General features: G+C 41.3%; 1 protein-coding gene across 9 annotated transcripts in view; it reads left to right on the forward strand.

Annotated features, from left to right (window-relative positions):
* Positions 1-27281, forward strand: part of FAM120B (family with sequence similarity 120 member B) — a 112498-nt gene that overhangs the window by 13760 nt on the left and 71457 nt on the right. For all 9 annotated transcript variants that reach the window (XR_009212548.1, XM_058435705.1, XM_058435703.1 and 6 more), the window contains 3 exons: positions 1300-2838; positions 6788-6968; positions 14019-14120. Coding sequence is in view for 8 of the 9 variants with exons in the window: in XM_058435702.1 (XP_058291685.1) it covers positions 1300-2838; positions 6788-6968; positions 14019-14120 (1822 nt within the window). In the remaining variant the exon portion in view is untranslated. The remainder of the gene's footprint in view (positions 1-1299; positions 2839-6787; positions 6969-14018; positions 14121-27281) is intronic.

The following is a 27281-nucleotide window of genomic DNA, read 5'->3' on the forward strand; positions in this document are numbered from 1 at the left end:
AAAAAAAAAATCAGTAAATTCTTAAAAGATAGTCCTGTGAGGATGCCTTTTCTCAACCTAACAATTTATAGTTTCTTCATTTGTAAAATAAAGCTGATAATATTTATGTGTCAGGGTCGTCCTAAAGATTAGAATGTATATGTTAAGTGCCTACCACTGTCTGGCAGCTGGGAAATATGCTAAACATGAGAGATACCCATGTGCTTAGTCACCTCATGACTGCTGCCTTCAGCCTGTCTAGGAGAGGCATCATTTGTTTTGTGCTGCTGTTTGCATATTAAGAATTTTTTGTTGTGTTTTTATCAAAGGACATAAAGCCTGCATGACTCTTAAAGAAAACTATAGCGGAAAAAGCATAGATCATAAAGAATGTCAGCACGGAGTTTTTCTGACCATTCACGCACATCATTGCCTACTTGAAGAATGCCTTTTATAACGTCATATACAATATTGTGCTCATACCTTTTCCAGATTCCAAATTCTAACTGTAAACTACTTTGTATCTGTCTTTAAATTTTCCAATGGGCAGTTTCTCTGCAAAATCAGTCAGTCACTATCTCAGATACTACAACATTCGGCATAGTGAATTTTATGTGGCCTTCTTAATACCTTTATTCAGGTGTATGTGACACATGTTTACAGTATACCGTTTGGTAAGTTTTAACATACGCACACACTTGTAAAACCGTGATGACTAAGTGGTTAATGTATCTGTCACCCCCAAAAGTTTCCCCTTGGTAATCCTTCCTGCCACTGTCTGTCCCCATCCCAGACAACCACTGATCTGCTTTCTGTCACTACGGATTAGCCTAACTCTTCATGAACTAGAATTTTATATAAGTTGAATGATAGTGTGTACTTTTTTTGTCTGACTTCTTTTATTCAGAAAAATTATATTGAGAATCATCCATGTGGTGTTTCAATTTATGTTTTAGATTTTTAACAATAACTTCTGTTTGAGTTCCTAGATGAGAAATACTACTACTTTGAAAACTTAACCTCTTTTTGAATTTTATCAAGAAATACCTTGAATGATAATATTAATGAAAACATTAAAAGGCTGCTACACTCTCTTGTCCTTGTGAAAGTCCAACTCAAGTAATTAACTTATACTTAGGTAAAGTTCCCCATATGTTTGAATTAAGAACTCTTCAGGCTCCTAACCAGCATATCATGTTACCTCAGAGACAAGTGTTTTTGGAAACAGAGTGTGAATATTAACTACTGTGTTTGCTTTGAAAGGTGCCACATATCTAATGATAATGCCATAATTACTGATTAATTTATTTTTCTTTCCAGATCCTTTCCTGGAGTTCAGTTATGGGTGTGAGAGGTTTGCAAGGATTTGTGGGAAGTACCTGCCCACATATATGTACAGTAGTAAATTTCAAAGAACTGGCAGAGCACCACCGAAGCAAGTATCCTGGATGTACCCCTACCATTGTGGTTGATGCCATGTGTTGTCTCAGATATTGGTATACTCCAGAATCTTGGATCTGCGGTGGCCAGTGGCGAGAATACTTTTCTGCTTTGCGAGATTTTGTTAAAACTTTTACGGCAGCTGGGATCAAGTTGATATTCTTCTTTGATGGCATGGTGGAGCAGGATAAGAGAGATGAATGGGTGAAACGAAGGCTCAAGAACAACAGGGAGATATCCAGGATTTTTCATTACATCAAGTCACACAAGGAGCAGCCAGGCAGAAATATGTTCTTCATCCCCTCAGGGCTAGCTGTGTTTACACGATTTGCTCTAAAGACACTGGGCCAGGAAACTTTGTGTTCCTTACAGGAAGCAGATTATGAGGTAGCTTCCTATGGCCTCCAGCATAACTGTCTTGGGATTCTGGGGGAAGACACTGATTACCTAATCTATGACACTTGTCCCTACTTTTCAATTAGCGAGCTCTGCCTAGAGAGCCTGGACACCGTCATGCTCTGCAGAGAGAAGCTCTGTGAGAGTCTGGGCCTCCGTGTGGCCGACCTTCCTCTTCTGGCCTGCCTCCTTGGCAATGACATAATCCCAGAGGGCATGTTTGAAAGCTTTAGGTATAAATGCTTATCATCCTACACCTCTGTAAAAGAGAACTTTGACAAAAAAGGTAACATCATATTAGCTGTGTCGGACCATATATCGAAAGTTCTTCACTTGTATCAAGGTGAGAAAAAATTAGAAGAGATATTACCTCTGGGACCAAACAAAGCTCTTTTTTATAAAGGAATGTCATCATATCTTTTACCAGGACAAAAATCTCCATGGTTTTTCCAAAAACCCAAAGGTGTAATAACTTTGGACAAGCAAGTAACATCCTTGAGTTCAGACGCTAAATCCAGGGAAGAAGTTCCCATGTGTTCAGACCCTGAATCCGGGCAAGAAGTTCCCATGTGTACAGGCCCTGAATCCAGGCAAGAAGTTCCCATGTGTACAGGCCCTGAATCCAGGCAAGAAGTTCCCATGTATACAGACTCTGAACCCAGGCAAGAAGTTCCCATGTATACAGACTCTGACCCCAGGCAAGAAGTTCCCATGTGTACAGGCCCTGAATCCAGGCGAGAAGTTTTAATATGGACAGACCCTGAATCTAGGCAAGAAATTATGTGTACAGGCCATGAATCCAAACAGGAAGTTCCCATATGTACAGATCCTATATCCAAGCAAGAAGACTCCATGTGTACACACCCTGAAATCAATCAAAAATTACCTGTAGCAACAGATTTTGAATTTAAGCTAGAAGCTCTCATGTGTACAAACCCTGAAATTAAACAAGAAGACCCCGCAAGTGTGGGGCCTGAAGTAAAGCAACAAGTAACCATGGTTTCAGACACTGAAATCTTAAAGGTATGTGTATCTGCCCAGCCAATATGCCATGATTGAAAATATATCCACTGATGGATTTGTTAGTGAAGATCCATTACTGCCTTAGTGTTTGGCCACTGAGAGGATGCACAACAGGAGTCTCTAAGTCTCATTAGGAAGTGTGACATTATATGTGTGAAAACTCATAACCAATGTTGGATACTGTCACATGAATATTACAGAAAAATGCTATAAGAATACGAGAGAGAAAGAGAACATTGTGGGTTAAACAGGGAGAAGGCCGGGCGCGGTGGCTCATGCCTGTAATCCCAGCACTTTGGGAGGCCCAAAGCAGGTGGGTCACCTGAGGTCAGGAGTTCAAGGCCAGACTGACCCACATGGTGAAACCCCGTCTCTACTAAAAATACAAAAATCAGCTGGGCATGGTGGCGTACACATGTGATCCCAGCTACTTGCGAGGCTGAGACAGGAGACTTGCTTGAACCTGGGAGGCGGAGGTTGCAGTGAGCTGAGATCATGCCATTTGTACTCCAGCCTGGGCAATAAGAGCAAAACTGTCTCAAAAGATAAAAATAAATAAAGTACAGGGAGAAGTTCCCCAAAGAGGTAGAACTGGAGCCAGACCTTAATGGGGCAGCCAAAATATGCATTGAATAAGCAAACACTTGGGAGTTGTGGAAGTACTAAAGGTGTGGCGTTTTGAATCTGCATCACGCGGGGGCGCAGGGAGAAAGGCCAGGCTAGAGCGTGGGGTTTGGAGAAATAAATGGGAAAAGGTAGACAATCATAGCCAAATTGGGAAGGCCATTAAATGCCACATGAGGAATTTGGACTTAATTCTGAAAGTATTATAGCGCCTTTGAAGATTTTTGATGGGGGGCCACTACGTGTGAGGTTCTGTGCTAGGTGCATTAGGTAACTTTTCTCAGATCTTCTCAACAGCTCTGTGAGATAGACTTATCCTTGTTTTACAGAAGAGGTCTGTGTCCACATGAATGTCTCAAAGGTACCTCAGTAAGTTCTAAACCAAACTTATCTTAACCACACACCTTTCCTTGTTCCCAGCACTGTGAATGCCACCATCTTTCATCTAGTTACAACTACATAGATCTGTAAGGAAGCTCCTGCTCCTAGTCTGGTGCAAAACTCAGGCCTGGACAGCAGCTGAGCAGCTGTGTGGTGAGACCTGGAGGGCAGCCGTGTGAATCTGCCAGCCAACCAGCATTCGATTTTTTTTAAGCAGGTATATTGATGTGATCAGATTTTTGGTTTTTGAAACATTACAGTGCAGTGAGTGGATTTAAAGTGGCCATTGTAGTAACTCAGGTAAAATACAAAAGAGCTAGAATTAGGAAAATGGCAGTGGAAATAGGAAGAAACAAATTCAAGAAATGTTTCAGAAGTGAAACTAATAAATAAGTCTTGCTGTGGAGGTGAAGTTCCTCCTTGAGCACCGGGGATGATAGATGCTGTTAATCTAAGGAAGAAGGAGGAAAGGTTTTACAGGGAGAAGAAGATTAAGTGGGTTATATTTTAGTTGAGTAGATGGCTCCTCTAACACATGTTCTCGTAGTGAAATATGGGCCTAAAGTTCTATTACTGGCAAGAGACAGACATCTGGGAGTTATCCTATTTTATGTGTAAAGTAAAAGATGATGTGGGATGGAGACTTAAGGAACAGTCCACTGAGAGATCAGGAGTGAGCAGAGGAGGAAGGAGAATAAGGAGGGGATGATCCCCACAAAAGTCCAAGGGGGCAAGTTTCAAGAATGAGAAAAGAAACGGTCAGAAGTATCACATGCTGCAGAGGTAAAGAGGTAGAATAGGACTGGACATAGGCACTTGGGTCAGTAATTAGGAGGTCCTGATGGCCTCAGAGAGTTACTGCAGCACAGGGTTGGGAGTGGAGGCAAAGCCAACAGGGAGTTTGGCAGTGGAAGAGCCTTTGTTGGGGAAGGCAGAGTCAAAGAGAGTCCTCACAGGAAGGGAGTACCTGGGCAAAGTGGTGGGTCGAGAGTCGTTCACATGGATTGAACTTAATTGTATCTTTGAAAACAATTTTGAAGTTTCTTACATTGCCCTTACATTTTCTCCATAAAAATTTTTTGCGATGTCATCTTCCAACCCTAACAGGCAACTAAAATTCAAACGTGTATTTTAACCATACGTAGTCACCCTGGAAAAATGCTCAGGTAGAAAGGCTGTGGGCACAGCAGTTACATTGGATACATGCATAACCACAGCCTTATATCTGTGTCTTCTCTATGTCAGCATTTTGGAAGATCAGTTGAGTTTCTGTTTGTTTGTTTCTTTGAGACAAGGTCTCACTGTCACTCAGGTTGCAGTGCAGTGGCACTATATCCTCCGCCTCCCAGGTTCAAGCAATTCTGCCTCAGCCTGCTGAGTAGCTGGGACTACAGGTGCACTCCACCACACCCAGCTAATTTTTGTATTTTTTAGTAGAGATGGGGTTTCGCCCTGTTGCCCAAGCTGGCCTTGAACTCCTGACCTCAAGTGATCCACCCACCTCGACCTCCGAAAGTGCTGGGATTACAGGCATGAGCCACCGTTCCTGGCCAGGTAGCCTTATAATCTTATAGAACATGCATTGGCAGTGAGCTGCAAGCCACACCTCAGGACAAGTGCTTTTCTTATATTATTTAATCCTCACAGTAGTCCTAGGAGCCGGGCACTTTTTTATTAAACCCATTTTCTATAGGAAGAAGGTAAGGAACAGAGTAAGACTGAAGCCTACGAATAATGAATCAACATAACTAGGACTATTTAAGTACATATAAATGAGACACTCTTAGGATTCAAAGTTTCTGGTATCCAGGTTATTCTAGCATCACATTTTAATGCCTTTAGTAGTAGACTGGATTTAAATTTTGAATAGTAATCTAGATGAACTTATTCTCACAGTAATAAGAATGTTCTTCACTGAAAGGTAAAACCTATATATTTAGGCTATGATAGCCCTTCTGATTTTAACTACTTATTTAATGAGAAAGTGGAATTAATTTAAATCATGTATCTCATCACCTACCATGAGCCAGCACTGTCTTGACATTACAGAGGAGAAGCACCTGTGCCTGGCACATGGTTTTTCACTCACTAAACAATTTCTGAACAAATGAGTGAATGAATATAGTACGGCTTCTAACGCTAAGCAGCTTACAGTTTAATAAGGGAGGCAGACCAGGCAGCTGTGTTACAGGGAAAATAGGATATGAGCTCCATAAGGCAAGCTGGAGGTTGGTCCTGTCTAAGGGAGGAGGAGAGGTGACATCAGCAAACCTTAAAGGGAAAAGAGGATTGTAAAGTGGGAGGCTGGGAAAGACTGGAAGAGAAAGATTCTGGGTAGGGTAAGTTCTTATGGGGCACAAGTAAAGGTAGAAGAGGATTGAGTACTCTTGAGGAGCAATGAAGATGTTCTGTTGAGACTGGATTATGGCCATTTCTATGAGGGTGAAATGGTGTGCAAGGCTAGAAAAAGGAGATTGAGGCTTTATAGTGGGGACTCAAATGTTATGGCGAAGGATTTGTGGTAGCCATTCAAATGTTTTGAATAGGGTAGCAAAGTTTTCAAAGACAGTATGGCAATGGTGTGAAGGATGGGTTGGAAAGGGGAGAAACTGGGCTAGGGGATTAAGACCCTTTCATAGCAATACTGGTGAGAAGTAGTGAGCACCCGGTTACTGCGAGGTTATCGAGGAGACAGAACAGTGAGATACTGCAGAAGATAAGACTGGTAGACATTTGGAGAGAGGAGGAAGAGGGGGAATAGAAAGTTTGAAATCGGTAGTCCAAAGGAAAGAGAACATGGCAACTTGATGTCATGAATTTCAGGGTCAGTTACATTTCTGAGGGCCTTAAAAAACTGGCATATGATGAAAGGCATTGACTTTCTATTTGAAGGTTACTATCTTGTTTTTAAGGAGAAATTCAGTTGTATTTAAATTTCAAACAGGTTGCTAGAACACATCACGTCCAAGCAGAAAGCTACCTGGTGTACAACATCATGAGCAGTGGAGAGATTGAATGCAGCAACACCCTAGAAGATGAGCTTGACCAGGCCTTACCCAGCCAGGCCTTCATTTACCGTCCCATTCGACAGCGGGTCTACTCACTCTTACTGGAGGACTGCCAAGGTGAGAATTGGTTGGTCCCTCTTAGTAAAGGTTCTATTTGCAGTTGAGTTCTGAGAAACTGGCCAGATGAAATAGAGTGCATTCTTTCAAGACATGGAGACAATTAAATGGGTTTTATTTCCCTGTCAAATGTATAATTGCGAATACCACTGACATCTGTAAAAAATTAGGTGTAAGTGCCATTGGACATCTATATCTAATTAGCAGTAAGTTGATCAGTGTGCATTAAAAGAAGAATGCGTGATTTCTGTAAAATGTCATATTTTTATGCCTTAAAAGGATTTTTGCTTTTTTAAAAATGTGAAAATTATTTCCTCCTGTTGGGGAGAGTAGAGTATGCCTATTATTAGAAGAAAACAATGTCTACTTAGTCTTCCCTCAAAATGTGATTTTTATAAAATAATTTTATAAAATCTAGTGATCCTGTTTTTAAATACAAACAATTTTCCTTTGGTGTTTTAGTAATTTGTGTTTTTTCTCATCTATATTTCCATTATGTGCTTAGCAACAAGAGTAGAGAGTGGACCATCAAGGACCCAAATAGTGAAAATGAGGAATTTTAACCCCAAGGAGAAAGTTAGTGAAGGTCCCATAACTCACCGTTTGGAATAGTTTTGGGGGGAATCAGGAGTGTGGAAGAGCACTTCATATTAGAAACCAGAGATGTTGAATGCATTTAGTGACCTTCTATTTCAGTAAGGCCTTGTTCGTTTTAGACAGAGACCTTAGGTACTTTATGGTCTGATTTGAGAGTGCGTTGATAAGAAACATGGTCTACACACTATTACCAGGATAAGAGAGAGAAGGAGTAGGATACCGGTGAAAGTGGTCCATTTGCCTAAACATCATTATTTCCAAACATGTCAATATTAACCTTACTCTGTTGTTCCAGAAAGTGAACATTTACATAATCTAAAAGTGGTGATAGAATCATCAGATGGAAAAGTCATCATTATTATTTTTGGATGATGGGGCTCGGGGTAGTGGGGTTATTTAAATCCAGTTTTTGTTAGATTCCTGTAGCGCTACCCAGCATGCACTGCTTTCTCCCATACATACTGCAAGAGTTCACCGCTGTGACCTAAGGAAGCAGACATGAGAAAGATGTTTAAGCTGATTTAAAAACAGAAATAAAGAACCTGTGTGATAAACTCTGGAGCCAAATGTTATTTAAATCATTTTTTAAAATTTCTTTTTCTTATGCACTCTCTACCCACATTCTTTCTTAACATGGATGTTTGCACATTGACTCTAATGATGGAAAAAAGAGATCTTCCTCATGAAAACATTTTTACATTAAATAATAATATTGGAATTATTTTCAGACTATTTCATTAAAATATAAACTTCACTAACCTAAATTTCATACTTTGTTAATGTAATGTATTTAGGACCAAGTGGATAACTTTATTAGATAACCACATAAACAGGAAAAACCATTCACATTGAACTTGTCTTCATGGTTGATCTTTAGTTTCTTTCTTTCTCCCTCAACTTTTTGGCTTTCTACATGAAGTTTACATTACTAAGATATGAAAATAAAATGCTGTTTTTGCTGATTTATATATGATGATAATAATGAAGTGTATCCTATGTTGTTTGTTTGACTTAGTTTATGATCCCATTTGTATTTGAAAATGTTGTGTATTTTACAGTTGTTGAGTAGAGTGTTCTGTAAATGTCAGCAGTGTTAGTAAGGTTATTCCAAGTCTTTTACTGATTTTCTGTCTACTTGTTCTTAGTTCCCAGGAGAAAACGGTTAAAAACTCCAGCTCTTACTGTGGATTTGTCTATTTATTCCTTCAGTTCTGTCAGTTTTTGCTTTAGGTATTTTGAAACTCTGTTGTTAGGTGCATATACGTTGAGAACTGTTATGTTTCTTAATGAATCGACCCTTTTAATAGGAGAGTTCACTTTTAAAAACATGGTAATACCCTTTGTCCTAAAGTTGTCTTTGTTTTATTGTAATATAGTCACTCCAGTATTCTTACTGTTAATGTTTGTGCGATATGGTATTTTTTCTGTCCTTTTAAACTATTTCTTAACATCTAAAGTGCATCTCTTTTAAAAACAGCATGTCCAGTGTCAGTCGCTCTTTTAATTGGAATGTTCACACTGAATGTAACTTTTGGTGTAATTAGGGCTCACTCTTCCGTTTTGCTCTTTGTTCTTTTTTTCCCACATTATTTTCTCATTTTCATACTTCTTTTGGATTAGTTTAATAATTTTTAGTATTGTGTTTTATGCACTCATTTGGATTATTAGATTTACCTTTTTAAAAAAAAAAGTAGTTGGCCAGGCACGGTAGCTCGCGCCTGTAATCCTAGCACTTTGGGAGGCCGAGGCAGGCGGATCACCTGAGGTCAGGAGTTTGAGACCAGCCTGGCCAACATGGTGAAACCCTGTCTCTACTAAAAGTACAGATACTAGCTGGGCGTGATGGCAGACGCCTGTAATCCCAGCTACTCGGGAGGCTGAGGCAGGAGAATTGCTTGAGCCCAGGAGACAGAGGTTGCAGTGAGCCAAGGTCACACCATTACACTCCAGCCTGGGGACAAGATGGGGACAAGAGTGATACTTCGTCTCAAAAAAAAAAGTGGTTGATCTGGGGTCTGTTAGATTGGTGCAAAAGTAATTGCGGTTTTTGCAATTTTAATATCTTTAACATCACCATTTACTATCAAATAATATACCATGTTACTAGCAATGTAAAAACCTTCTAACTGTGTATTTTCATTCTCCCCAACATTTTTGCTACTGTCATTTTAGGTCTTGCACATATATATATTTTTTAAATTTGAAATAATTACAGATTCACAGGAAGTTGCAAGAATAGTACGTAGTTTCCCATGTACCTTTCACTCAGATTCCTCCAAAGATGACATCTTATATGATGTAATATCAAAGCCAGAAAGTTAACAGCAGGTACAATGCTAACTAAACTGCAGACCTTATTCATTTGTGCCATTTTTTACATGCATGCATTTATGTGTGTGGGTGTGTAGGTCTGTGCAAAGATCCTGCAGCTACCCCACAGCCAAGATACAGAGCTGGTTTGTTAGCACTCCCTCCATGTGCCCCTATGTCCTGACAGTCTTTCTTCCTGTCCTCTGGCAACTGCGAATCTGTTTTTCATCTCTATGTTCTTGTTCATTTCAGAATGTTATATAAATGGCAGCATACAATATGTGACCTTTGGAGATTATGCATATGTTTTAAACCCTGTAATACATGAGGGGTTGGCACACTTTTTCTGTGAAGGGTCAGATAATAATAAATATTGTAGGTTTTGAGGGCTCCCTCCACAGTCCCCGTCACAACTACCCAATCCTGCTATTGTAGTGCAAGAGCAGCCATAGACAACGTGTATATGAATGAGTGTGTCTGTGTGCCAGGAAGCCTTTATTCAATTTTCCCATGTGACAGAACTTGAATTTTATTTTATTGATTTATTTTTTTTTTAGAGACAGAGTCTCACTCTGTTGCCCAGGCTGGAGTGCAGTGGCACCGTCACAGCTCACTGCAGCCTTCAACTCCAAGGCTGAAGGGATCCTCCTCCCTCAGCCTCTTGAGTAACTGAGATGACAGGCATGCGCCACCACACTCGGCTAATTTTTAAATATTCTTTTTTTGAAGAGATAGGATCTCGCTATGTTACCTAGGCTGGTCTCAAACGCCTGACCTCAAGAGATCCCCCACGTCAGCCTCCCAAAGTGTTGGGATTACAGATGTGAGTTACCGCACCAGGCCAAAACTTGAATTTTTTTTTTTTTGAGATGGAGTCTTGCTCTGTCGCCCAGACTGGAGTGCAGTGGCATGATCTCGGCTCACTGCAAGCTCCGCCTCCTGGGTTCACGCCATTCTCCTGCCTCAGCCTCCCGAGTAGCTGGGACTACAGGCAGCTGCCACCATGCTCGGCTAATTTTTTGTATTTTTAGTAGAGATGGGGTTTCACTGTGTTAGCCAGGATGATCTCGATCTCCTGACCTTGTGATCCACCCGCCTCAGCCTCCCAAAGTGCTGGGATTACAGGCGTGAGCCACCGCGCCCGGCCAACTTGAATTTTATAGAGTATAATTTTCAGGAGTCACAAAATGTTCTTAAAAACATTTTTTTCCAACCATCAAAAAATATGAAAACGTTATTAGTTTTCAGACTGTATAAAAGCAGGCAGATTTGACCCATGAGCTGGTAGTTTGCCAATTTCCACTTTAAATTATAGGCTTTATATACACTGCACATGCAGGCTGCTCCGGTGAGTCCATGAGTGAGTAGGGAGTGAGTGGGAAGCCAGGACATGACCATGCTGCTGTAGGCTTTATACACACCACACACGCAGGCTGCTCCGGTGAGTCCGGTGAGCAAGTGGCGAGTGAATGGGAAGGCCAGGACATGACCGTATACTGCTGTAGGCTTTATACACACTGCACACGCAGGCTGCTCCGGTAAGTCTGGTAAGCGAGTGGGGAGTGAGTGGGAAGGCCAGGACATGACCGTGTTGCTGTAGGCTTTATACACACTGCACACGCAGGCTGCTCTGGTGACTCCGGTGAGCGAGTGGGAAGTGAATGGGAAGGCCAGGACATGACCGTACACTGCTGTAGATTTTATACATACTGCACACTTAGCACTATAATACATTAAAAAAATATTTCTTTCCTCAACAATAAATTAACCTTAACTTACTGTAACTTTTTTACTTTATAAACTTTTAAATTTATTTAACTTTTTGACTCTTGTAATCAACACCTAACTTAAAATACAAACACATTATACAACTGGACAAAAAATTCTTTATATCATTCTATAAGCCTTTTTCTATTAGAAAAATTTTTAACTCTACCTCCTGAATTCATACTTTAGAAATTTTTAATTTTTTTAAACTGCTTTGTTAAAAGCTCAGACACAAGCACACACATTAGTCTAGGACTCCACGGGGTCAGATCATCAAGGCTTTACCAGAAATGTGTATGCAGTCCGTCACTAACCGAATCATCGTTTATGCAGTACGGGACTGTATTTCATCTTTCTTTGGGGGATATAGTTTTGCTGCATATAGAATTTTAGGTCGTTCTGTATTTTCTCCTGGCTTGTGTAGTTTCTCATGAGACAACAAGGCTCATCTTTATCATTGTTCCCCATGTGTAATGTGGCTTTTCTCCTCTGGCTGTCTTTACAATTCCTCTCCTGTTTGCTGGATTTTGAGTAAGGTTCACTCTGCCCCCTTCAGGGGATTCTTGAGCTTCCTAAATCTATGGGTTTCTATTTCCTATCGAATTTGGAAGAAATGAGCGTTTTTTTAAAGAAGACTTTGTCTTTCTCAATCTCTTTTGCCTCTTCCTCTGGGCCATTTGTTGACTTCCTCCTACAGGATCCACATAGTTTTGCTTATTTTCGTGTCTAGCGTTTTTTGATTGTACGCTAGAACATTTTGGATACTAAAAAGAGTGTAGTTTAGTTCTGTCAGACAGTTACTCTACCTGCCCCTTCCGAGACATGCCTTTAAACTTCATTAGGCTGTGTCCATTGTGGCTTTTACTTTACAGCTAAGCACAGCCCTACTCCTAAGACAGGGCTTTCTGGGCTCTCACCAGAGTGCCCAAGGTGTGGGATGAGGTCTCTTCATGTTTGCTGGTGGTGGAAACTCCACTGTCTTCAAGCCCAATGCAAGCTCCATTGGTTGGCCAGCCCCAGGACCTTGCCTGGCTTCTGTGAGTCTTACCCTATACCCCTATAGCTCTCTCTTCAGCCAGAGTGTAAAGGGCACTTGCCGTCTGCACACTGCCCTGCTCTCTGGTGCTCTGTCCTGCAGATCGTGGCCTCAATAGTCTTGATCTCCAGTCTCTGTCTCCTCATCTGAGGAACTACCTCCCTCACTAGGATACAGTCTGGACAGTGCCTATGGGCACAAAATTGGCGTGATAGAGGGTTGTTTCCCTTCTGTCTGGGATAACAATCTGGCACTGCCCATTGTCCATCACATGAATGCAGTTGCTAGAACCGTTTCTTCAGTTCTAGTGTTGATGGTAGGAAGGCTGGTCAGTGGCTCTGCGCATTCACAAACGACCACCCCCACTGTCCCCTGCTCAGTAGCTATGCTCTATCACAGCCACCCCCACGGTCCTGTGGCGTCACAGGTACTGATAATGCCCACTGCAAAGTCGAGTGCTGGAGTGATTCATGTTCCTTTTTTACTGACTTTTTTTTCTTAGAAGGTTTCGAGATGTTCTCTTTATCCTGTGTTTAGCAAATCTCTGTTGTCTCAGTTCTCTTCTGGAACTGCTGTGAAATGCAGGTGGGGCTTCCTGGATTGATACTGTCTTTCTTCATCTTTTGATTCCTGTTTTTGTCTTTTTGTTCTACATTAAGGGAACATCTCTCCACTTCATTTCTCAGCTCTTTTATAGAAAAGTGTCCCCGCTTCTTCTCTTCATCAAGGCCTGATTCCCCCAGCCCTGGATCAAGCCCACTGCCTCTCTCTGCCCCTCATCGAAGCCCTCTGCCCAACTTGACCAGCTGTCTGACTGATAATCACCTTTGTGCTGGGATGCCTGGCATCTAGGGACACCACCTCTTCTTCCCTTCCCCATTAAGCACCTGCTGTCTGCTGACCTCCTCCCTTCAGAGTTCCTCAGTTACACCCACTGTCTTCTTTACCTGGTCTTGCTTTAAAAAACTGTATCCATGTTGACTGTCAGATTCCAGCAGTTTTCTTTAAGTGTTTTCTGGAACAGTGTGAGGGGGGTAGGGAGGAAGGACATCGTAGGAGTCGTTAACATGGCAAACTCTCTCTCCCATATTGTTGTTTACTTACCCAGATTATCCTGAGGATTTCGTCGGTTCCACAGCATATGGTTCTTGATGGAATGAACAGATTACTCTCAGATTGGAGGATAAGAAATTAATTGTTGGATAACTAAGGTTACTCAGTCATCTTGGATTTGAGAGGTTACCTTTGAATTGGCCACCTGGGCAGAGCTGGGTCTGTGACACTGTGAGCCTGGCAATGCATGCTCTCATGCATCTACTGACCCAACTCTTTTTCTTCAGATGTCACCAGCACCTGCCCGGCTGTCAAGGAGTGGTTTGTGTATCCTGGGAACCCACTGAGGCACCCGGACCTCGTCAGGCCACTGCAGATGACCATTCCAGGTACAGGCAGCCTTTCTTTAAATGAACCACAGATCTTTCCGTTCTATGATAGAAGTCTAAGAATGCATCAGTTATGGAAAGCATCTTTTACCAGAACTGCACAAATACTAGTTTTTATTTAAACCCTTGGCTCATGATTAATGTATCCATCTAATAAAGTCCCAAAATAATGGAAGGATGATGCTGTGGCAGGTTTACCCCGGACCATCTGCGGCGGTGCTCTGCCTCTTTCTCCATCTACCCTGGTCCAGGTCCACAGCAGTGGAGAGATAAAAGAGACAGAAGGATGGCTGTGGTCAGCTCATGTTGCTGCCACAGCCCCAGTGCCTGACGTCTAGTTGTTGCTTGGTAGACGTCCACGGAGTTTAACAGGATAGATTCTTGATATTTTGCTTGAATCAACAATCTTACCTTCACCCCACCACTGAAAGCATATTTTGATGAGTTCTGGCACCAGAAAGAGAAGATAAAGGAGGGTTATTTTAACTGGAAAAAAGGTTATATTTTCATGTGTAGTATCTTAAAACTTAATGAGAGGTAAGGAAAAGCAAAGTTCACCTACAGGTTAGCTGAAGTATATCCAAAGAGCAGCCTTTCTTTCTGTGAGTTCGTAGTATCTGAAACAGGTCAGGAATGTACAAGTGTCAGGGTAGGGTTCTACATACAAACAGTTAAGGAAGAGGAGGCTAAGCTTCAGAGTTTATTTTTAGTGGCTCATGTCATTGTTTCACAGAACAAATACTTTCCTACAGTTTTGCTATTCCATTTTCATATGCATTAAATTCTCTGGTGTCACTATTATTTTCCATCACATGAACCTGTAATTTACCAAGTATGGATCTGAGCATTATAATTGGTTTTTAAATAAATGGAATTGTATTGAGAGAGAAGTTGAGAAAAGCTATTGTAGGGAGTGTTTCCTTATTCTGTTAATCATAGACTAAAACCTTAAAAGTACTTATCAGAGAAACATAATTAAAATGCATTGACATTTGTTTTTACAGTAAGGAGCATTTTTTAAAAGGATAGCCAAAATAATTTTCCAAAAATGTTTTATTATATATGTAATTTTCATCTTATAGTATCTTTCCAAATATAATATGGAAAATGACTATTACATCTCTCTTCATTGTTTGAATTAAAGAGAACATTTGACCGTTCGTCATTGTGTCGAGTTAATTTTAAAGGCCACTCTATATAATGTTTTAATAAATTCCAGAAACTGTATAAGTATTAGAGAGACTACTTCAGAGCTTGTGAAAACATCCTCTGTTGCACTCCTAGAGTGGGAAAGCATGTGTGTAGCACCGTGGACCACACGTTGGGTTCTCTTCTGGAAGGAGCTCCGGAAGCCTGTGCCCTACATGGAGGGCCATGTCTCAAACACACTCATTCTCACAGCTATTACTCTAGAAATTGGATTTGAACTTTTATACGGAGGGCCACGTCTCAGACACATTCATTTCCACAGCTATTGCTCTAGAAATTGGATTTGAATTTTTATATGGAGGGCCACGTCTCAAACACACTCATTTCCACAGCTATTACTCTAGACATAGGATTTGAATTTTTATTCCAGATTATTTCAGTGGTGACTCCTTATTTACACTTGCATTAATGATGATAATTAAAAAGACAAGATTTTAAATTTTAAATGCTTTTCAGTATCTATGAGGAATATTGCCAAATGATTTTAGACAAAAATGGAAAACAGAGCATCCAATTTCCTCTCATGTATTCACATGAATACAACATACAATTAAAAACAGATCAGCCGGGTGGGGTGGGGTTGGGGGGGCTCATGCCTGTAATCCCAGCACTTTGGGAGGCCGTGGCAGGTGGGTCACCTGAGATCAGGAGTTTGAGACCAGCCTGGCCAACATGGTGAAACTCTGTCTCTACTAAAAATACAAAAATTAGCCAGGTGTAGTGGTGGGCACCTGTAATCTCAGCTACTCAGGAGGCTGAGGCAGGAGAATTGCTGGAACCCTGGAGGCGGAGTTTGCAGTGAGCCGAGATCATGCCACTGCACTCCAGCCCGGGCAACAACATCAAGACTCCACCTCAAAAAAAAAAAGTGAGATCCTGCCGATGGGCCCTCCCCTTCTACCTGTCAGGAAAACCTGCAAAAGGTTCTTGTCGCACCATTAGAACCAGTTTTTCCTAAATGATACCCATACCTGATTTTCCTTGTTCTTCTAAGACAGTTTTAATTAGGGTGATCTCATAAGTGCTACATTTTCTGTGAGTTTTTCAATATAGTGGCCCATGTTCTTTTTTTTTTAAAGGCTTTTTCCTCTGACAGCACATGTGGTTTAATGCTTGCTTTCCTGAATTGTAGAAATAAAAGGAAATCACAAGTATTTTTCAACAAAGTAGAAGTGAGGCTGAAGGGTGCAGAAAAAAACTATAGAAATTAGTTAAAAATTAGTAAGGGGAAATAATCAAAATTAATGAGCCAGGGAGCAGAAAAAGAAATCTCATTCCTGGGTACTATGGTTTGAATGTTTGTACCCCCGCCCATCCAAATTCCTGTATTGAAAACCTAATCACTAATGTGATGGTATTCGGAGGTGGGGCCTTTGGGAGGGAAAGAGGTGATTAGATGGGATTCCTGCCCTTATAAAAGAGGCCCCTTCTTCCGTGTGAAGGTGCCAATGTGCCATCTGTGAACCAGGAAGCGGGGCCTCACCAGAAACCAACCATGCTGGCACCTTGATCTTAGACTTACAGCCTCCAGAAATTTTCTGCTGTTACAAGCTACCTAATTGATGGTGTTTTGCCATAGCATCTCAGATAGACTAAGACCCTGGTTTGTTTTATTCAGGGAGCTTATTTACATGCTTGTATTTCTGTGGGCCTCATCTTTTTTTTTTTTTTTTTTTTTTTGAGACAGAGTCTCACTCTGTCGCCCAGGCTGGAGTGCAGTGGCACAATCTCAGCTCACTGCAACCTCCGCCTCCTGAGTAGCTGGGACTACAGGCATGTGCCACCACACCCAGCTGATTTTTGTATTTTTATATTTTTAGTAGAGTCTGGGTTTCGCCTTGTTGGCCAGGCTGGTCTCAAACTCCTGGCCGCAAATGATCCTTCCGCTTTTGCCTCCCAAAGTGCTGGGATTACAGGCATGAGCCACTGTCCAGCATATGGGCCACATCTTTACGTGTGTGCATGTGGGAGCATGTATATAGGATATATATACTACATTTCATTTCTTTTACAATATATCATGGAAGATGATGTTTCCGGTAACACAGCTGAGCTTCCATTTCCCAAACCCAGCTTGTCAAGGTCCTTGATCTGTGCATGTGTGTCTACGCTTTCCCAGCACACTGCCTGCCCTGACTCCTCTTACTCACTTTCCTGACATTCTCCATTCTTTGGCTGGGAGTCTTGGCCCACACCAAAGGCAAGCATTTGAAATTGCCTTTACAGTCTCCAGAATTGGAGATGTGTCAGTTCTTCATTTTCAAAGTGCTGGTGGCTTTTTTTCTCTTCTAAGTGTCATTTAAGTTACTTTGAGCATATCCTTATTTTAGAAACCTAGGAAAACTAATGCACACATCTAATTGGTAATTTGTCTATCTTGAAGGACCTTTTTAAAGTGGTGTTCAACAATCAGAAAGCTTGGTATTTCTTGGCTATACACATTTGATTTACCAAAATTGCAGAATATCTTAGAAGATTATTTTACAAAACAAAATGAGGGTAAGTCATACATTTCATGAAAAAAGGACCATGTATTTGATTCAATCTGTCATTGCTATCAAACAGTTGTAGTGGCTTTCTTGTTCACCTCCTCTTACATACATCGTTGAAGGTTTTCATCTGACCCTTGTTGCAAGGTCAGTCAAGAAAGTGTCAACAAGTCTTGGAGGTTTCTGTGAGTGGTAAAAGGAAGCTGGTGTGTGTGTATGTGCACATGCCCCTAAGGAAGCTGGTGTGTGGGTGTGCATGTGCCTGCCCTTGGTGAGGCTCTGCTCATGTGGCTGCCAGTGTCTAAAACTGCCCGGACCATCGCAGATCAACATAAATTGGTTAAAATCTCTAAAGCGGTTTTTCACCAACTTGTAAAAAATAGTGTGAAGCTTTGTCAGATGTGTTAACAAATTCACATTAGAGTCACAAGAGTTAAATTTTGCATTACTACTTTTTATAGCCACTTTCACTGTTGAATGCATTAGATGGGAGTGGTGTAATGATGTCATTTTTGCAAGCATGAAATTAGAAAACTTATCCATGTAAGTATAGAGTTTGATGTATTGAGATGTAAATGTATTCTGTTTTGTTTATTATGAATGAATTTTTTTGCTTATTATAAATAGGCTTTTGAAGTTTATTCATCTAAAGATTCACTTTGCATGTGCGTAGTCAGGGTTTTTTGAGTTTTTTTTTTTTTTTTTTTTTTAATTTAAGTTCTGGGATACCTGTGCAGAACTTGCAGGATTGTTACAGAGGTATACATGTGCCATAGTGGTTTGCTGCACCTGTCAACCCGTCATCTAGGTTTTAAGCCCCACATGCATTAGGTATTTGTCCTAATGCTACCCCTCCCCTTGCCCCCAACCCCCCGACAGGACCTGATGTGTGATGTTCCCCTCCCTGCATCCATGTGCTCTCATTGTTCACCTCCCACTTATGAGTGAGAACATGCGGTGTTTGGTTTTCTATTCTTGTGTTAGTTTGCTGAGAATTATGGTTTCCAGCTTCATCCATGTCCCTGCAAAGGACATGCATGAACTCATTCTTTTTTTATGGCTGCATAGTATTCCTTGGTGGATATGTGCCACATTTTCTTTATCCAGTCTATCATTGATGGGCATTTGGGTTGGTTCCAAGCCTTGCTATTGTAAATAGTACTGCAGTAAACATACGTGTGCATGTGTCTTTATAGTAGAAAGATTTATACCTTTGGGTATATACCTAGTAATGGGATTGCTGGGTCAGATGGTATTTCTGGTTCTAGACCCTTGAGGAATTGCTACACTGTCTTCCACAATGGTTGAACTAATTTACACTCCCATCAACAGTGTAAAAGCATTCCTATTTCGCCACATCCTCACCAGCATAGTTGTTTCCTGACTTTTTAATGATCACCGTTCTGACTGGCATGAGATGGTATCTCATTGTGGTTTTAATTTGCATTTCTCTAATGACCAGCGATGTGATGAGCTTTTTTCTTCATATGTTTGTTGGCTGCATAAATGTCTTCTTTTGAGAAGTGTCTGTTCATATCCTTTGTCCACTTTTTGATGGGGTTGTTTTTTTCTTGTAAATTTAAGTTCCTTGTAGATTCTGGATATTAGCCCTGTGTCATATGGATAGATTGCAAAAATTTTCCGCCATTCTGTAGGTTGCCTGTTCACTCTGATGGTAGTTTCTTTTGCAGTGCAGAAGCTCTTTAGTTTAATTAGATCCCATTTGTCAATTTTGGCTTTTGTCACAATTGCTTTTGGTGTTTTAGTCATGAAGTCTTTGCCCATGCCTGTGTCCTGAATGGTATCGTCTAGGGTTTTCTTGTAGGGTTTTTATGGTTTTAGGTTTTATATTTAAGTCTTTAATCCATCTTGAGTTAATTTTTGTATAAGGTGTAAGGAAGGGGTCCAGCTTCTGTTTTCTGCTTATGGCTAGCCAGTTTTCCCAGCACCATTTATTAAACAGGGAATCTTTTCCCTGTTGCTTGTTTTTGTCAGTTTTGTCAAAGATCAGATGGTTGTAGATGTGTGGTGTTATTTCTGAGGCCTTTGGTCTATATATCTGTTTTGGTACCAGTACCACTCTGTTTTGGTTACTGTAGCCTTGTAGTATAGTTTGAAGTCAGGTAGCATGATGGCTCCAGCTTTGTTCTTTTTGCTTAGGATTGTCTTGGCTATATCTGCTTTTTGGTTCCATATGAAATTTAGAGTAGTTTTTTCTAATTCTGTGAAGAAAGTCAATGTTAGCTTGATGGGAATAGCAATTGAATCTGTAAATTAGTTTGGGCAGTATGGCCATTTTCACGATATTAATTCTTCCTATCCATGAGCATGGAATGTTTTTCCATTTGTTTGTGTCCTCTCTTATTTCCTTGAGCAGTGGTTTGTAGTTCTCCTTGAAGAGGTCCTTCACGTCCTTTGTAAGTTGTATTCCTAGGTATTTTATTCTCTGTGTAGCAATTGTGAATGGGAGTTCACTCATGATTTGGCTGTCTGCTTGTCTATTATTGGTGTATAGGAATGCTTGTGATTTTTGCACATTGATTTTTGTATCCTGAGACTTTGCTGAAGTTGCTTATCACCTTAAGGAGTTTTGGGGCTAAGACAATGGGGTTTTCTAAATATACAATCATGTCATCTGCAAACAGAGACAATTTGATTTTCTGTCTTCCTATTTGAATACCTTTTATTTCTTTTTCTTGCCTGATTGCCCTGGACAGAACTTCCAATACTATGTTGAATCCTTGTCTTGTGCTGGTTTTCCAAGGGAATGTTTCCAGCTTTTGCCCATTCTGTATGATATTGGCTTTGGGTTTGTCATAAATAGCTCTTGTTATTTTAAGATATAGTCCATCAATACCTAGTTTATTGGGAGTTTTTAGCATGAAGCACTGTTGAATTTTATCAGAGGCCTTTTCTGCATCTATTGAGATAAACATGTGATTTTTGTCATTGGTTTGTTTATGTGATTATGCTTATTAATTTGCATATGTTGAAGCAGGCCTGCATTGCAGGGATGAAGCCGACCTGATCGTGGTGGATAAACTTTTTGATGTGCTGCTGGATTCGGTTTGCCATTATTTTATTGAGGATTTTCGCATCAATGTTCATCAGGGATATTGGCCTGAAATTTTCTTTTTTTGTTGTGTCTCTGCCAGGTTTTGGTATCAGGATGATGCTAACCTCATAAAATGAGTTAGGGAAGAGTCCCTCATTTTCTGTTGTTCGGAATAGTTTCAGAAGGAATGGTACCAGCTCCTCTTTGTACCTCTGGTAGAATTCGGCTGTGAATCTGTCTGGTCCTGGGCTTTTTTTTTGTTGCTAGGTTATTAATTACTGCGTCAATTTTAGAACCTATTATTGGTCCATTCAGGGATTCAACTTCTTCCTGGTTTAGTCTTGGAAGGTGTATGTGTCCAGGAATTTATCCATTTCTTCTAGATTTTCTAGTTTGTGTAGAGGTGTTTATAGTATTCTCTGATGGTAGTTTGTGTTTCTGCGGGATCAGTGGTGATATCCCCTTTATCATTTTTATTGTGTCTCTTTGATTATTCTCTGTTTTCTTATTAGTCTGGCTAGCAGTCTATTTTGTTAATCTTTTCAAAAAAAAAACAAGCTCCTGGATTCACTGATTTTTTTTAAGGGTTTTTCATGTCTCTATCTCCTTCAGTTCTGCTCTGATCTTAGTTATTTCTTGTCTTCTGCTAGCTTTTGAATTTGTTTGCTCTTGCTTCTCTAGTTCTTTTAATTGTGATGTTAGGGTGTCGATTTCATATCTTTCCTGCTTTCTGATGTGGGCATTTAGTGCTAGAAATTTCCGTCTTAACACTGCTTCAGCTGTGTCCCAGAGATTCTGGTACATTGTCTCTTTGTTCTCACTGGTTTCAAATAACTTCTTCATTTCTGCCTTAATTTTGTTATTTACCCAGTAGTCATTCAGGAGCAGGCTGCTTGGTTTCCATGTAGTTGTGCAGTTTTCAGTGATTTTCTTAATCCTGAGCTCTAATTTGATTGCACTGTGGTCTGAGAGACTGTTTGTTATGATTTCTGTTCTTTTGCGTTTGCTGAGGTGTGTTTTACTTCCATTTATGTGGTTGATTTCAGAATAAGTGCTGTCTGGTGCTGAGAAGAATGTATATTCTGTTGATTTGGGTTGGAGAGTTCTGTAGATGTCTATTACATCTGCTTGGTCCAGAGCTGAGTTCAAGTCCTGAATATCCTTGTTAATTTTTTGTCTCGTTGATCTAATATTGACAATGGGGTGTTAAAGTCTCCCACTATTATTGTGTGGAAGTCTAAGTCTCTTTGTAGGTCTGTAAGAGCTTGTTTTATGAATCTGGGTGATCCTGTATTGGGTGCATATATATTTAGGATAGCTACCTAGCTACCTCTTCTTGTTGCATTGATCCCTTTACCATTATGTAATACCCTTCTTTGTCTTTTTTGATCTTTGTTGGATTAAAGTCTGTTGTATTAGAGACTAGGATTGCAACCCGCCTTTTTTTTTTTCTTTCCATTTGGTAAATATTCTGCCATCCCTTTATTTTAAGCCTATGTGTGTCTTTGCACATGAAATGGGTCTCCTGAATACAGCACACCAGTAGGTCTTGACTCTTTATCCAAATTGCCAGTCTGTGTCTTTTAATTGGGGCATTTCGCGTTTACATTTAAGGTTAATATTGTTATGTGTCATCATGATGCTATTTTGCACATTAGTTATTTTGCACATTAGTTGATGCAGTTTCTTCATGGTGTCGATGGTCTTTATTTTTTGGTGTGTTTTTGCAGTGGCTGGTACCAGTTTTTTCTTTCCTTATTTAGTGCTTCCTTCAGGAGCTCTTGTAAGGCAGGCCTGGTGGTAACAAAATCCCTCAGCATTTGCTTGTCTGTAAAGGATTTTATTTCTCCTTTACTTGTGAAACTTAGTTTGGCTGGATATGAAATTCTGAGTTGATTTGCAGAAGAATTTTCTTTATAAAATTGAAGTTTTAAGGGATGTCAGTGTTTTTGCCATTTTTCCAGTTCCAAAGTGATTCCATTCCATTCTAGAAATTTGGAGTATGTAACTTGAAATCCTTAATAAAATTTGGATTCAATTAAAAAAAGAAAGAAAGAAATTCTGAGTTGAAAATTCTTTTCTTTAAGAATGTCGGGGCCAGGCGCGGTGGCTCACACCTGTAATCCCAGCACTTTGGGAGGCCGGATCATGAGGTCAAGAGATTGAGACCATCTTGGCTAATATGGTGAAACCTTGTCTCTACTAAAAATACAAAAAATTAGCCAGGGGTTGTGGCACGCACCTGTAGTCCCAGCTACTTGGGAGGCTGAGGCAGGAGAATCACTTGAGCCCAGGAGGCAGAGCTTGCAGTGAGCTGAGATCATGCCACTGCACTCCAGCCTGGATGACAGAGCGAGACTCCATCTCAAAAAAAAAAAAAAAAAATGTTGGATATTGGCCCCCCACTCTTTTGTGGCTTGTAGGGTTTCTGCAGAGAGATCTGCTGTTAGTCTGATGGGCTTCCCTTTGTAGGTAACCTGACCTTTCTCTCTGGCTGCCCTTAACATTTTTTCCTTCATTTCAACTGTGGAGAATCTGAAAATTAGGTGTCTTAGGGTTGCTCTTCTCAAGGAGTATCTTATTGGTGTTCTCTGTATTTCCTGAATTTGAATGTTGGTCTATCTTATTATGTTGGGGAAGTTCTCCTGGATAATATCTAAAGTGTGTTTTCCAACTTGGTTCCGTTCTCCCCATCTCTTTCAGGTACACCAATCAATCGTAGGTTTGGTCTTTTCACATAGTCCCATATTTCTTGGAGGCTTTGTTCGTTCCTTTTCATTCTTTTTTCTCTAATCTTGTTTTCACACCTTATTTCAGTAAGTTGATCTTCAATCTATGATATCCTTTCTTCCGCTTGATTGATTTGGCTATTGATACTTAGGTGTGCTTCACGAAGTTCTCGTGCTGTGTTTTTCAGCTCCATCAGGTCATTTATGTTCTTCTCTGAACAGGTTATTCCAGTTAGCAGTTCCTGTAAGTGTTCATCAAGGTTCTTAGCTTCCTTGCATTGGGTTAGAACATGCTCCTTTAGCTCAGAGGAGTTTGTTATTACCCGTCTTCTGAAGCCTAGTTCTGTCAGTTCGTGAAACTCATTCTCTCTGTCCAGTTTTGTGCCCTTGCTGGAGAGGAGTTGCGATCATTTAGAGAAGAGGCATTCTGGTTTTTGTAATTTTCAGCATTTTTGCGCTGGTTTTTTCTCATCTTCATGGATTTATCTATCCTTGATCTGTAAGGCTGATGACCTTTGGATGGGGTTTTTGTGTAGGTGTCCTTTTTGTTAATGTTGATGCTGTTACTTTGTTAGTTTTTCTTGCAACTGGCCCCTCTTCTGCAGGTCTGCTGCAGTTTGCTGGAGGTCCACTGTATACCGTTTGCCTGGTATCACCAGCGGAGGCTGCAGAACAGCAAATATTGCTGCCTGCTCCTTCCTGTGGAAGCTTTCTCCTAGAGGAGCACCGACCAGATGCCAGCTGGAGCTCTCCTGTATGAGGTGTCTGTCAACCTCTGCTGGGAGGTCTCTCCCAGTCAGGAGGCATGGGGAGGAGGGACCCATTGAGGAGGCAGTCTGTCCTTCAGCAGAGCTCGAGTGCTGTGCTGGGAGAAACCTCCTTGCCAGGATTTGCTGCTGCTCTCTGCAGAGCTGGCAGGCAGGAACGTTTAAGTCCACTGAAGCTGCACCCACAGCAGCCCCTTCCCCCAGGTGTTCTGTCCCAGGGAGATGGGATTTTTATCTATAAGCCCCTGACTGGGGCTGCTGCCTTTCTATCAGAGATGCCCTACCCAGTGAGGAGGAATCTAGAGAGGTAGTCTGGCCACAACCACTTTGCTGCACTGTGGTGAGTTCCTCCGAGTCCAAACTTCCCAGCCTCCCAGCACTGTCAGGGGAAAACCGCCTACCAAGCCTCAAGCCTCAGTAATGGCAGATGTCCCTCCCCCCACCAAGCTTGATCGTCCCAGGTGGACTTCAGACTGCTGTGCTGGCAGTGAGAATGTCAAGCCAGTGGTCCTTAGCTTGCTGGGCTGCATGGAAATGGGACCCGCTGAGTGAGACCACTTGGCTCCCTGGCTTCAGCCCCCTTTCCAGGGGAGTGGCAGTTCTGTCTTGCAGGGGTTCCAGGCACCACTGGGGTACAAAAAGAAACTCCTGCAGCTAGCTCGGTGTCTGCCCAAACAGCTGCCCAGTTTTGTGCTTGAAACCCAGGGCCCTGATGGTGTAGACATACGAGGGAATCTCCTGATCTGCGGATTGCAAAAACTGTGGGAAAAGCATAGGATCTGGGCTGGATAGCACCATCCCTCACGGCTTCCCTTGGCTGGGTGAGAGAGGTCTCCAGCTCCTTGCACTTTCTGGGTGAGGTGGCACCCCACCCTGCTTCTGCTCACCCTCCATGGGCTGTACCCACTGCCTAACTAGTCCCATTGAGATGAACTGGGTACCTCAGTTGGAAATGCAGAAATCACCAGCCTTCTGCGTTGGAATCGCTGGGAGCTGCAGACCGGAGCTGTTCTTATTTGGCCATCTTGCCAGATCTCCAGTATTTTCAGTTCGTGGATTGATTACGATCATAGCCATGACATGACCACAAGGTCCTACAATAGGCCGTCTGCAGGCTGAGGAGCAAGGAGAGCCAGTCCAAGTCCCAAAACTGAAGACCTTGGAGTCCAATATTCGAGGGCAGGAAGCATCCAGCATGGGAGAAAGATGTAGGCTGAGAGGTCAGGCCTGTGTCTCCAGTTTTCTGAGTTTTTTTGTTTGGTTTTTTTGTTTTTTGTTTTTTCCTTTTGGTCAGGAATGATCTACCAACAGACAATGCTAAATAAATACTCACTTAAATTGAACTTGTGAATTCAAGCTTTCACAAATGATCTGAGCTATAAGATATATGCAAGTTAATTCAAGGAGTTTCACTTCTTACATCCTGAGAATAGACACAAGCCAGGCAGTTTTATGTTTTTATTAACCCTAGGAATATGCAAGGAAAATAACCTTAAAATAACTCAAAAACCTACCTATTAAAAAACTTATTTCCATTTAAAAAGCACATGTAAGTGCCATGGCTTAGCATCCAGCATGCCTTTCACTCTTCTGTGTTTGTAGCTGTGGAAACAGCAATGGGGCACTCTGGAGGTGCGTTCACAACTCTCCCCCAGGGCCAAGTCCTCCAGACACCTCTCAGGACAGCCTTCAGAGCTTCCCACCATAGAGCTGCCTCTTTTGCCTGCTCTTCTGCATTTCCCCCTGGGGCTTGGTCCCTCCTGAAAAGACCCTGAGGCTGTTCTGTCCATCTGTTCACACAAAACCTTTTACCAAATTGTGTGCTGGGGTTTTTGAAGCTGATGCATTTTAGAAGTGATGCTGGTGGGTGACCTGGGGACCAGATTGCTTGTTTTGGTCTCTAAGTTCTTGTTGGAAACATCTCAGCTGCCCATGAGGCTCTGGGTGAAACATGAAGGCCACCTTAGATCTTTATTGGCAAAGTCTTATCTTTATACAAGACCTAGATGACTGGATGGGTGTGGATGGAGTCCTCTTACACACCAGATAAAGTTTGAGTTGCCCTCCCCTGAGTTGGTCTGCCTTCCAATTCTGATGCAAGTACATTTCCTTTAAACTGAAATTACTTACTAACAATTCCCTTGCATCGCAACCCTCCTGAGTTATCACACCTGAGTTAGCCATTCTTTTTAGAGAGTTTACCACTAGAAGAGAAGTGATGTAAATGATCCTCCAAAAACATCCACACCCTCCCCTGGGTAAGAGGATGCCGGGAAACCTGTCAGCTGAGAAATAAACCTCTGTATGGCTAGGAGGAGCTAACATTTTACCGCATTTATGAAAAGAAGTAACCTTGTAATCAAAGCCTTTTTGTAGAGTGGTCAGAGGACTTCTGCATATTCTGAGGATGTTCCGTTCTGGTAGTAGCATTAAAAGACAATAACCTTGGAGTATATTATCTTGCATTAAATACCTGCAAGTTCTGGAGAGAGCTACGGAGATATCTTATCTCCTAAATTAGTATTCATGTAGGCATTCAATAAATATTTCTTGGCAAAATATTGATTGAATTTAGGATGAAAATTTTTTATATTAAAGAGATTTATGAGGACATTTTTCCTACTCTGGTGATTTTCTATAATCTATTATATCATTAGAACCCCTCAAGAGCCAATTTCTTTATTGTTGGCAAGTTACTTGTTTTCTGTGTGTAAATGATTTTGTAGCCTTTTTGTTGAAACTCAGCAGCCGAATCACCTGGCTGGTGTGTTAAAACACAGATTGCTGGGCCCTACCCCTAGAATTTCTGATTGAGTAAGTCTAGGGTAGGACTGAAGAATTTGCATTTCTGAGTTCCCAGATGATACTAAGGCTGTTGGTCTAATAAAAGATGTGGGAGAGAGAGAAAACCT

This window comes from Hylobates moloch, unplaced genomic scaffold (genome assembly GCF_009828535.3).
Source record: "Hylobates moloch isolate HMO894 unplaced genomic scaffold, HMol_V3 SCAFFOLD_2, whole genome shotgun sequence".
Lineage (NCBI taxonomy): Eukaryota > Metazoa > Chordata > Mammalia > Primates > Hylobatidae > Hylobates > Hylobates moloch.